Below are 13,570 nucleotides of genomic sequence, written 5' to 3' on the forward strand. Positions count from 1 at the left end.
TGACACATGTTCGCACAAACGAATATGAAACGTGTAACCAATATAATTCTGAAGCAACTTCCGATCTAGAAAAGTTTGCGCTGCAATCGCTGACAATTTTACAGTGACGTTAAACTTTCGATCATCCATTTGCAACAAGGGCAAAGTTCTTACGTGTTCACGCGAATCTGCTTTACGTTTTCCTCGTGCTTTTATTACGTGGAAACTTCCCGCAATTGTATCTTGGACGTATCGCGACGTGGCTTAATCGATTCCAGTGATCTCTTATTCAATCGATTCAACCGATCTGCTTATCGACGTGAGAGAAGCGAAACCTGAGGTTAGATCAGTCACTTATAACTTTATTGAACGCAATGAAAAATGAATTTGTATCATCTTTTAATAGCTATATCTAGCTTGCCATTTTATCCGCAACATTTTATGCAAACGCGATTATCTTGCCTACGAATACATATTTTTATTTCAATTGCAAGATTTTTTTTTAAATATTATATGTAGTTTTACGTTTTTATAATTTATTGCATGTCAATATATTAAATAAATAAATAAACTAGTTTTAAATAAGAATAAAAAAATAAAAAAATAAACAGAATAAAAAAATAAACTAGTTTATGTAATGCAATTTTAATTAAAAAAAAAAAACAGACAACCACAATTTTTCATAAATAATAATAATATGATTTATTAAGCGCGGAAAAATGGAAGAATTCGAAAGATCAGCAATAATAAAGTTGTCACAGATCGAGACGCATGCAAAAGACAAAGTGTGACAGGTAATACTAGAAAAGGTTAAAAAGAAATCTAACAAGTCTGATTAGGCCAAGCCGTTCGTTCCTGATACAGTCATTTGCGAAAGTATCTGGGGACAAGAGTGAGTGATGCAAAAAATATACTTTTAATAATAATTTCAATGAGACAGAGAAATATTATACATTGTCTAAAATGTACATTAAATTAATCCTTGCGTCAAAACAAGTTTTTAATTTGTGTTTAATAACAATATAAGATAATTACGAAAAATAAAAGCATAACAATAACGCGAACAAAAATACAGTGTATGCAGAAAATTATCAAAATTGAAATTGCATAAAAATATATAGTATTTTTGTCTCTTTGAATGGCCGGACACTTTCGTCAACGACTGTACCCGACTGATGGCATTTGCCGAGACATGCCAGGAAGTCGTGGTCGGTTAAAAAGTCGCGTGAACGAGATACAATGTAACCCAGCGAAGATGTATTCTACTGCATTTGCGGTTCGCATTTCGCGTTACCAAGATCTATTCACGAGAATCGCGTTCGCGACGATTTCATCGCGATAACATCGTAACGCAGCATACATATATACATATATGCAATTTATTTCGAGCCCATCTCGCGTGCACAGCACGAATTTACTATGCGTAATTGGCTTAGTCGGGTCTGCCTTCGTAAACACATTGAGATATCTATCTTTCATTTGTCTCGATGTCTCTATTATAATATTATTTATAGATATTATATTTAAATATAATGCATTTCTTTTAATAGCGTCGATAAAATTCTTTGCGATGTGTGCAAATTAGAGTTGATTAGCTCGTTAATTTTAGCAAGTTTGATCGAAAAAAAAAACCAGATTAAATGGCAAACAGAAATATTTCTCTATGAAGATGTTTTTTAAGACCACACCAATAATATGAAATAATTATGTAATCGATTGCGCGAATGTATGTAATTTAATACCCGAGTAGATTTGAGAAATTGAGATAATGTTTGAAATTAACTTATATTACATACGATTTCCTGATAGATAATAGTTTCCTCTAGTTACAATGGATCAAACTTGATCTGCGAATAATCGGTTCGTCGAGTCATCGCGGAAGATGTTGCGGATTACGTGACTCTGCAAGCGATACTCGTATCGCATACGGATTTAAACCTCCGACATTATTATCTCTCGAAGGAAAGCAACAATCACTGCCAATATTATTTATATATATAAAATTCACATCATATTACTGACTCTTCACGACAATTTTTTAAATATTTCTATGATTGTAAATCACATTTAGTATTATTTAGTCAAGTAAAAGTGATAAAAAAATGTATAGAAAATCACTATTACAATACATCTTCACGCATTTATTAATTTAATTTTTAACGCATAACACACGTTATTAAAAATTTGTTGTAATAATAATGCTGTACATTCCATGTACTTTAAAGCGATTGCATATAAATTATTTCACAACCAACGAACTGGGAAGTAACATTCGCCAAGTCTTTATCTACGTTTTAAATTTTAATTAGCAGTTACATACGCCAGATCATGGTATAGTAAATTTTTATGCAATTATTTTTAATCGTTTGAGTTTACTTTGCGACTCATATTTTCCTTTAGTTCTTAGAACTTTAGTACGTTTTGGTTCTTAGAATTTTGATTTATAGAGCTTTAATACATTCTGATAATTAACACGTCCCAGATTCCATTGTTTGTATAAAGATCATAATAACTGGCTGCGATTTTACTTGAAACAGATGCATTTTGCACATGTTTCGTGGATGAATGCATTAGCATGCAATTTACAATAATAGATTATCTCTCCCTATTCTACAATTTATTAATTAAAAGTAAAATTATCTTTGTCAAATCGTTTTTATCATTTTCTTGATGGATGTTTAATTCTTGACACGAATCTCATTTTCTGCAACCTTAGCTTCTTTCTGTGTCAAATATCAAATTTTGTTTAGAATGTGAATCTTTGTTTGATTAATTTTACCAAAAAATATTGTATCGTATAATTAGAATTTAGATAAGATGTAGTAGAACCGATAGTTATATTGTTTGTGCAAACTTTTTTCATAAAGAAAATTGCGAAAATTTCATATTTCATATTTTATATTGCTTACATAGTACACAGTTTCTGATGATACTTATTCTATACATGCTTTTAAATTGTTTGTTCTATATACAAGAAAGAATGTACATTATAAAGTAATTTAAAAATAGTTGCTGGATAATTTGAAGAACTGAACTATTTGAAAATATAATAATTATCTTATTTAGTTACTTTAGCTTATCTCTCTCAATGTTTCATTGATAATTCTTGTGAATATAAATATCTAAAGGCATTTACATTGTGTAATTTTTAATTATCGATTGAATTAATAACGGTTAATTAACATTTTATTGTACATTATTTTTTCCTCATAAAATAATATGTTAATTAAAGTATTAAAATATATGTATATCTGTTTTTAAATTTTACTTTTTTTAGATGATGTTTATATCTTAAAAAAAGGACAAATGATGAAATTATTAATTTAAAAACAGTGAGATTAAAATAATATTTCCAGTGTGCGTTGTTTTCACGTATAATTTATGATCTTTCGGTCTTAGACGAGTCACGAGTGTTTAATGAGAAGGATTTTGATGCGTTGTATCTCTTGCATGCCGTATCTTTTACCTGGCATGACCATCTGCGGTGGCGTCAGTAGAAATTTATCTTTACCTTAGCAAGATCGTGACTCCTGTGTCCTTCACAGTGGCTTGAACCATGTCAGAATTTATCATAATTTTTGTAGATGTAGTTTTCCCATTATCTATTTCAGGCTTGAGCATCCTTTATCTAGACATGAATATACGAATAACCGTTAGTAGTGGATTTTACAAAATTTTATCATTGCATTGGTTTTATATCAAGCATAACAATTTTAAATACCTTTGGCAATTTTAATTACTATTCTCAACGTTTACAATAACAATATTGATTAGAAATGATTGTTTTACATAGTTATTTTCAAAGCATTTCGATTATTTATTACACACTTGGCTATTTGTACTGTAAAATCCTTATTACTTATAAACTTTTGATTATAATATAAATAATAGGAACGTACATCAAAGTGGAATAGTAAAATTGTCATCAACTTGCATCTAGGCATACAACATCAAAACATAATAAGGAAAAGTTATGTTTGATTTATAAAAAGTCACTTTTAAATTTCTCTATTTTAATCTATACAAAGAAAACAGAATATTTTACAAAAATACTATGCCACTTGATAATATAAGCATCATTTGTAAAATTTATTACAATATATACAACGGCAATATTATATTCGACAAAATCAATTTTTAATTTATTCTCAAAATATATATTATTTAAATTATACATAGATGTCCAATAGTTATCTAATATTATCTAATAAAACAAATAACGAATGCTATTAATTTATATGTAATTTATTTTGTGTCATATCAGTGATAGATAGATTCAAACAAGCTATTACACTATTAATTATTTTAATAGATTGAAAATTCGTTTTTCGTCATGTCCTCAAAAGCAAAAAAAATCGCTATATTACTACTAATCGAGATAGAAAGTGTTTATTCTTCGAGCGATGATTATAATGACATAGAACGATCGCAATTATTTTATTTCACGATTCTTTAATCGATTATTGTGAAAGAACGGATTGTAAATGTTACATTGTATTGATCCATCATGAATAATCTACACGAGCGAGATACACGGTTTGGTTAGGTATATTGTGTATCGATTACACTGATCGACAAAAATATAACTTTTGTTGCCTTTACTTTTAAAATAAACGAAGTTTTTTCTGATAGATTTTGATACGCTAATTACAAATCTGGCCCCAAAAATCTCGTATCACATAAAGTTTTTAAGATTTCTAACTTAAAGGTGCAAAAATGAGATATTTGGTCATTTTCAACAACTTATAAAATCTTTAATAATTTTTTTTTAGCATGCAGGCGGATGTCATCTTCCGCTGAAAAACAAAAATTTCAATTTTGTTCTATCTCAGCGAAAAAAAGTTGGATCATAGCAGTCGAATATGAAAAGGGTAAAAATAGCACTTTAATGTGATATTTGTCTGGATGCTAAAAAAATTATTAGAGATTTTACGTCGTTGAAAAACCATTTGAAATGGCCAAATACTCATTTTTTTGCACTTTTACGTTAAAATATCTCAAAAACCTAACGTGATGCGATATTTTTGAGGTCAGATTCGTAATCAGCGCACCAAAATCTATCAGAAAAAAACTTCGTTTACTTTAAGGCCAAAATGATATCGACCAGTGTTATCGGAGCAACAGGACAAATTAGTTATACTTGGCTTAAGAATATATAGCCTCAATATTACTCTATAAGAATTATCTTAAATGTTGCAAATTTAATACTATATCTTAATAAATTAACGAATTTACTCTTTAATATAAAATAACAAAATGTCAAATAGCAAGAGAAGTAAGATAAAATTCTTTCATTGAAATAAGCTTAGGATCATAAATTAATTGCTTCAGTTAGAAAAATTATTGATTTAAGAAGATTAACTTTTTTTTTAAGACATCTTATTACATGTTATTACCATAAATTGAATTCTTTAAATTTTAGTTTTCTTTTTATCATCTAAATGATCAAAAATTCTATTGCATGTTTCAGAAAACAGAGATATACCGACATTTGGATAACAATATGAAAAGCATTGTATGAACTACAATTCTACACAGAGGATAACAATTGCCGTTATTTCATCTAGGCAATTATCTGAATTGCTAAATTCGACATCGGCAAGAGATTTGATAATTTCTTTCTGTCTTTGAAAGAAATAAAAGATTAGCGCTTTTCAGCTATTAATAGTAGAACTATATGAGCGCCATATTGACGAGTGATTCTGAGCAATCATCAGTGATGGAGAGTGTTCAATCTACGAAGAAGAAGAAAAGGGATACTCTACCAACTTGCAGTTTATGCAGAATTCATAATCTGAGAATATTGTCTAGTGCCCACAAAGGACGTTGTCTAGGCATGTATTGCATATGTAAAAAATGTGAAGAAAAAAAGCAATCACGGAATCAATCGAAAGAAACCACAAAAAAGGAAAGACAAGAAAAGAAAGAACAAGAGAGACAAGCAAGAATTAAATTAACTGGATCTGAACTGGTTAATTTTTTCTTTAATAAAATTTGATTATGGCAATCTTGTATATGATAGTTGCAAAATAATGATTAATACTTATCAGAAGAAATAAGAATCTTCTACATAGGAATACGGGAATTTAAAGGAAAAAACTTTTTGCGCTTTTTATGGATGATTTAAATTTATTTCTTCAAAAGTAATATTTTGTGTATTTTTTGAAATTAGACTTTTAATAATTCTTTTATTGATTTTAAAAAAGATATTTGAAAACATTACTTTTGATAAAATAACTTACATTTAATAAAACAAAGTAGAATAGATACACACGGATATAAATTTAACATTATTATACATTATAAATTTATTTTCATTCGTACATATACGAATCTTTAGTTTTTAAAATGATTATTATTGCGACGAAAATAATTAATACGATATACGCAATACATATAAAATTATAAATGCACATTTTAAATTCGATGGCGTTATCAATTATTTTCTCACAGTTCTAAAGTAATTACCAAATAATCTTATTAAGGTGTAGATATATTTAAATATATTATTTTAGATTACATTTTTAAATAAGAGATCTATAAACATATTGCGAATTATTACATAGTCGAAATTTTGATTAAACATTTATTGATTTTATATTTATTGGAGAAATTTGACTTAGATTATGGAATTTGCATAAATATATTTATTATAAAACTACAGTTTACTAAAATTTATAAAATGGTACATAGAGTTATATGTTTAACTTGTTATTTTTATATCAAAACTAACCGATTATTCTTAGAATTTACTTAAGAACAAACAAATTTCTAATTTTGTTACAGACGTATTGTAATATTTTGCAACTGTCACATTTTTCAATATCTTTTTTTCAATATTTTAATATCATTATAATTGACTTTTTTAATAGATCAGAGTCGAACCTGACAAAGACATAATTCCTTTTGATATACCTAAAGAAGACAAAAAAAAGTTGCCTAAAGCTATCATCGAAGACGTGAATATGATGAAGATAATTAACTTTAATTTAGAAGTGAGAAGAGAGGTAACTATATTTACAGGACAAACAGGAAGGAAGCGAAAAGTAGAGATAGTTGAAGAGGATACGAGTGAGAAGGTGAGTAATATTGACATCTATACTTTCAGCATTGCTTGAATGAGACAATTACACACACATATATATACATACATACATATATACATATATATATATAAGATTTATTATAAGATCTAATAATACTATTTTATTTTCAAAGAAATATGAAACATTTGTAAAGATGTTATTTATTTTATCATAAGCTTAATACAAAAAGTTAATACGCTAAATTTAGATACACATCTTGAGTTTGTGTGAGCAATCACGCTATCAATGAAATATATCATATATCATATATCTTATATCATATATCTTATATCATATATCTTATATCATATATCTTATATCATATATCTTATATCTTATTTTCTGTTTTAACTGCAGTATGTATGTATGTGTGTGTGTATGCGCGCGTGCGTGTGTGTGTGTATTGTCCGCAAATAGCGCAATTAGTACTAGTAAAGTGAATTAATTATGCAATCGAAATTTTGCGACAATTTACATACTTTGTACTAATCAAAGTATATAAAGGGGTGGATAAGAAGATACTTGCTATCTGTACAATTCTCTTAAAGGACTAAATCGAAATGCATGATTACTCTATGTTTATGTCGACTCAGTTTGTTCGCGACAGCAACATTTTCCCTCAATCATAATAGCGTCGCATCGCGTTGTCACAAATTTATGATTTCTCTACGAATGTCACTTAACGCGTACATGCTGATGCGCAAAATATCATTTGTTTGGCATTTAAATATTTTACGTAAACCATAGTAACATTTATAATGCCGACTTATTTAACTGACTATCTTTACGTTGCAATATAACGTGTGGTTATAACGTAATTACATGAGCGGGAACATAAAAGCTGCAATTAAATGTTCCACAGATATAATATATTATAATTGTAAAGTTGTGCAGCTTACATATATGTGTGATTGTATTCCGCATATAAAACTAACGGCTACACATTCACTATATTCGAAAATAAATAAATTTTCCGAGTCATATATATGTTTTAGAAATCACAATCACTTTTTTCAGTTGTATTGTAATTGTTTACGATTTTAAATAATTTAGATAATATAAAAAATTTCGGGAAAAAATAAAAATCATGTAATTTTTTCGCACGCGCACGCGCATTATATTTTAATATATAAAATACTGTATCTCATAATCACAATAGCATCGAACGAAAAATGAACAATCACGTGTATTTTTCATGTATATAGATCGGTCAGATGCTACCCATATCTCTTGACAAACATTGCCGAGTTTCTCAGATTATTTTGTTAGATCGATACAACATTTTGCAGACGATATTAACTGCTTTCATATCGTGTTCTGTTCGTTAATCTGAATGAGAAATTCTAATTCGATCTGACTACTTACATAATGGTGTGTTTATAATCAACTATAAGTCAAATTTAGTGAATCAATTTTTCATAAAAGAGAAAAATATTGTATACACATATCTTTTTTAAATCTTTATTCTTCATTAATATTCTAAAATATTTTAAATTTTTCTTAAAAATGAAATTATTTTTTTCGTATGTGCGATTTTAATTCTTTCTTATAATCTTATTTTTCCTTTATAAATTTTTATCCAGCACTATACTTGAGGGGGATATTGTAAAACGATATTGCGAAATTCTCAGTTTCTCGTAATCTATTAATTTATTATTCAACTAACACGAGCATTATTGTAAGCTCTTTCGTTTTAGTTTTGTGTGCTATATATTCTCTTATTTGCTTGCAAAAAATAATATTTTTATTACTTCAATATACACAATGCAAAAATATACCTATTTAATATGTACATGTTGATCATCTGTTCAGTATGCATCTGTTCGTTGATACAAACATATACATATATGCGCGATGAAAACTGAGATTACCAACCTGTTGCACGCTCTTCTAATCTCCATCCTTCTCTAGTTTCTTCCATCTTTCGCGCGTTTACAAAATTTATTTTTTATAACGGAAACAAAAGTTAGCAACATTGTTTTGAAAATTTGCTTAATATCGTCATAAATCTTCATGATCGCAATTTCTGAACATGTTGAAAAATATTATCATTCGAATGTCGCATTTTTGTTTAAAAAACTATGAATTATTTATGTAGGAAGTATAAAAGTGATTTAAAAATATAAAAAGAGAAAAAGATTATCGAGAAGAAAAAAAGAAAGATAATTAAACTGCCTAGGGAAGTATGAATTATGAGCACTCAAATATTTTTGATATGTTTTCAATTAACAATATTGCGGACGGATTACGAGAATTCTCGTGTTGTTTGTTCTGACGCTGGTCCACAATGTGTTAATATGGTCAAAAGAAAAAGAACAGACATCGTGAGCGAATTTCTATCTAGCGATCTGGGTCGTCGACCGATCTTTGTGTATTCCGGTTGCTCGGAGATTTTGTAACGGTATGAAAGCACCGGTGCTAACACAGTGCTAGAACGTAATACCGGCAGTCATTGTAAGTCTCGGCGAAAGCCAGATTAGAATTTAATAGCGCTATTAACGAAAAAAAAAAATCATTAATGTGTTGTTCTCCTATCGTTAAAACAACTCGAGAATTTCTTTTTTTACGCGCGTAAAGATAGTAGTAGGTCGTTTTAATTTGTTGATAAATAATTTCACAATTACCACGATCCAAATCGGTATTTAATATTGCTATTACAGTTTTGGAAATCTATAGTTTATATATTTTTGAATGTCAAATATATATGCAAAAACAAAATTTTCATATCGTGATAATTTATTATAATTTTAGCACATGGTAAAAATATTCATCATTTATCCATTTGTCGCTGCATTGCCAATTATGAAATATAAGTCTAATTTACTTTCAATATAATTTAAAATTGAAAATATTGATTAATTAATATAACACTTATAGAAATATATATGTAATGAATTAATTTTCTAATTCACTTATTCATCTTATTTTATTATGTAAATTTACTGCACATAGAGTACAACCAAGAACGTAAATGCATGATTCTTACAATCTCTGCAAAGGTTCCGATGAAACGTCAAAGTTCACGAACTTTGATGAAGATTGTCTGCATCATCATCATACCATTTGAAATTGCAATAAAAGTAATTATAGAACAAAATATAACAGAGAGAACGAGATAGATAATGGGACCTCCTCCATTGCGGAGTTTAGAAACAAAGACGGGCATTCAGTAAACTTCGGTAAAGGAAGTTATTGCTTATCCTTATGCATATATATTTTAAATCTTTATATCATTATACGATCATTATGCAAAATGTCATTAAAGAAGAAAGAGAGAGGGATCATCTTTCGTGGAGAAACAAGCGGAAACTATTCTTTAGTTATATTGATTAATATAATTAATCTAATATTTTTAATTTTTTTTACAAATTGTGAAAATAATTGCTTCTTTTTACAGTATTAAATATTGTAAAAAAATTAATAAAATGACGTGTATATATATTTCAAAAATTGATTTATAAAACTCGCAAGAAAAACATTTTTTAAAAAACAATCATGAAGGGAGGGGGAAGCGTTGTTTTGTTGTATGTGTCTCGTGTTTGAATAATAATATAACTGAAAAAAATCCATCTATCGCATCGCGTTTGTCATCGCTACTTCTAAAAACTTAGTCATAATACCACGAGACACGGTGCATAAGCGAGGAGCGTACTTATAACGTCGTTCACAGTGATCCCAACGAAATTCAAGCCACTCTTTCACTTGACAACCCGACCGAATGTTAACCCTGGTTTTACGAGCGTCCCCATTGGTCGGTAGGCAATGCGAACCCGGCTAATATAATACGAACTTATAACCAAAGCCGAAACCTAGGAGCTCGCTCTTGCTTTTACGATCCTGCTCGTTTTTAAAAGTTATCGTTATTTTGCTCGCTTACGGATGAAATAGTTTGTTCCCGTAAATGGGCTGAAAGAAACGAAAGTCTGCATGCGGGGCTAACCACTAAACTTGAATTGACAGTAGTGCGAACTCTCCCCTCTCCCCTCTATTCCCTTCTAGAGAGAACTGTACACATACCTGTGCGTGTAACAATTTCCCTCCCTCTATAAGATATAATGCCAGAGCAGGATGATAAAGTTCTTTTTATGAGAATTTTTATGAGGGAAAAGAAAGGGATAGTATATTTATATTCAACCTCTTTCCTAACACATGATTATTGTGAACACGCGATATATTATTTCGCATTTTCAAAATTAACATTAAAGATAAGGATAAGAATTTAAGGGATCATCGAGGACGCCGGTTATCCTCCATATCTCATTTATCCCTCTATGAACCCTTTGAAATTCACCACCGAGTTCGACAACCTGTTAATTGATTTATAGCGTATGTGTAACGCGACCTAATCATCGGGTTACTTATCAAAAAGTAGGGTTTTCTCGTACGCAATCGACGATAATGGAAAAGTGGCGTGGTACTCGATAATACGGAAAATCAGTATCCGTCATGACGTCATGAAGGGGTGAGTTATGTCTCAACTTTAGGGGTGATTACGGTGAATATATGGGATTGTAAAATTTGACTTTACGAGCTTGCATTTTAAGACATTAAGTACGAGCTTTTAATAACGCATCATTATTTTTACGCGGATGTGACCCGTGAAATCGTGATCGTTGCTTCATGACAGACATCATAGACGCAGCAACTTCCATTATTGATATCTGAAAATTAAATATAAGATGATGAGATAATTATAATTGCTCACAATTTTTGGTACAGTGCAATTTTAATATTATTTTTGAAAAATAAATATATTAGAATGTTAAAAACTTACATACTAGTGGTTTCTGAAATATAATATCTACCAGCATTCAAACATAAAGATTAACACACGTCGTTCAGATATACATAATTTATATTATATTTTTGTGTATAAGAAATTATTATATTAAAAAATTATTACATATACTTAGAATTATTATATATAAAAAATACGATGAAATATTTTTCTTATAACGTTGTGTACGCAAGGATTAGAATTGGGAAATGAGAATTTCAAATTTAAAATCTTATGTCATATTTATTTTATATTCCTTCAATAAAATAAGAAGCTTTGTTAGCGTTTAATTCTAGAAACGTTTGATCAATTGTAAAGATTAATTTCTATTGCACATAATTTCGTGGTAGACCAAAGAAATATTAATTCAGCGCGCATGAAAATAGGAACCATGATAAACTGGTCGAATTTATTACTCTTTTAATTATTTTTTTTGTTTCGATAGATGTATGGCTTAATAATTGGCTGATTACAAAATTTTTCTATTAAATGATATTTGGTATAATTAAACACATAATAAATTGTATTAAAATATTCTTTTAAAGCTGTTGACTACGCAGTCATTTTAAATATGTAAATCTTTTACGTTATTCTCGTACTTTTTGCTTCTGACTATTGAAGTGAAATTTAGAAGAAACTCTAGAGAAAAGAGAAATTTAAATATCGATTTTTAAATACATGTTCTACACACATATAGAACGGATCATAATTTTCGGAAAGTTAATCGGAAGAAAACGGTTTGCGGTTACATGGAACGAGATGGCAAGAGCTCTCTCCTATTTTCGTACCGATCATCTTGAGACTTTTACGACCGTATAGTTCTCTTTCAGTGTCGACCCTACCAAAAATCCTACTCGTAAATCTTGTGAAGACCTCGGTGTCGATTTTCTTTTTTGTTTGGTCAGCCGCGATGACATTTCATTCGTATTAATCATGTACAAATTCGACAATGATTTTCGTAGATTCCTTCTCTGAATTGGAAGAAATGGGTTTATTATACATAAAATGCTTTCGAAATAGGATTGTCGTTTCCAAAGAGTACACGTGCTATGAAACGGCATTCACGATATTCTTTGGGAATTATAAATTATTGAAAATTATATTTTTAGAAAAATTTTCTCTTTCTCTCACTTTCTTTTTCTCTGGAATTGAATACAGCTGATCAAAGCATATAAAACTAAATGCTAGTGCAAAGCATACTCTTGTTTTATTTAAAAAAATTAATACTGTAAGTTTAATTTAAAATTTTCACTTCTCGATCTTCTAATCAGTCTTCGTTATCAAGAAATTTTCATTATCGGCGCATGCATTATACTCATTGAATATAAATCACCTAAATCGTGTTCTAATGGAGGTGTAATTTTAATGTTCTTTTACGTTAAAGTTTAAAAACATCATAACGAAATGAGCTACGACTTATTACATACATTGCGAACATATAAACAATTATTGTGTCGGCGAGTCTTGTATCGGCAATCAAATTTATGGAGATCGATCTATCACGATCACGATACGTAACAAGTTGCCTTATTCATGTGTTAGATAGCGACAGCTTTAAAATTTTCGCGAATACAAACAAGAATTAAAAATAAAAATACATTATGTGTAAGATATGATTAATTCTTTCTTTATCGAGAGTGGATTCTATATCGAAAAATTTTGAGGATTCTTTCATTATTTTATCAATTTTTTTTCTTTATATGTGAGCATATATTCTCTGTATTTATAT

The 13,570-nt window shown here is 29.1% G+C and overlaps 1 protein-coding gene across 4 annotated transcripts in view; it reads left to right on the forward strand.

Annotated features, from left to right (window-relative positions):
- LOC145976505 (uncharacterized) overlaps positions 1 to 13,570 on the forward strand; it is a 61,826-nt gene that overhangs the window by 1,771 nt on the left and 46,485 nt on the right. For 3 of the 4 annotated variants that reach the window (XR_014440255.1, XM_083107640.1, XM_083107642.1), the window contains exons 2-3: positions 5,450 to 5,950; positions 6,852 to 7,058. Coding sequence is in view for 3 of the 4 variants with exons in the window: in XM_083107640.1 (XP_082963766.1) it covers positions 5,657 to 5,950; positions 6,852 to 7,058 (501 nt within the window). In the remaining variant the exon portion in view is untranslated. Of the gene's footprint in view, positions 1 to 73; positions 320 to 5,449; positions 5,951 to 6,851; positions 7,059 to 13,570 lie in introns of those variants that run through there. The other variant, XM_083107641.1, reaches the window with a different exon arrangement.

The sequence above is a fragment of the Camponotus vicinus genome, unplaced genomic scaffold, assembly GCF_025532165.1.
Source record: "Camponotus vicinus isolate PSW18456_S1 unplaced genomic scaffold, iyCamVici1.0 SCAF_9, whole genome shotgun sequence".
In the NCBI taxonomy this organism is placed as follows: domain Eukaryota; kingdom Metazoa; phylum Arthropoda; class Insecta; order Hymenoptera; family Formicidae; genus Camponotus; species Camponotus vicinus.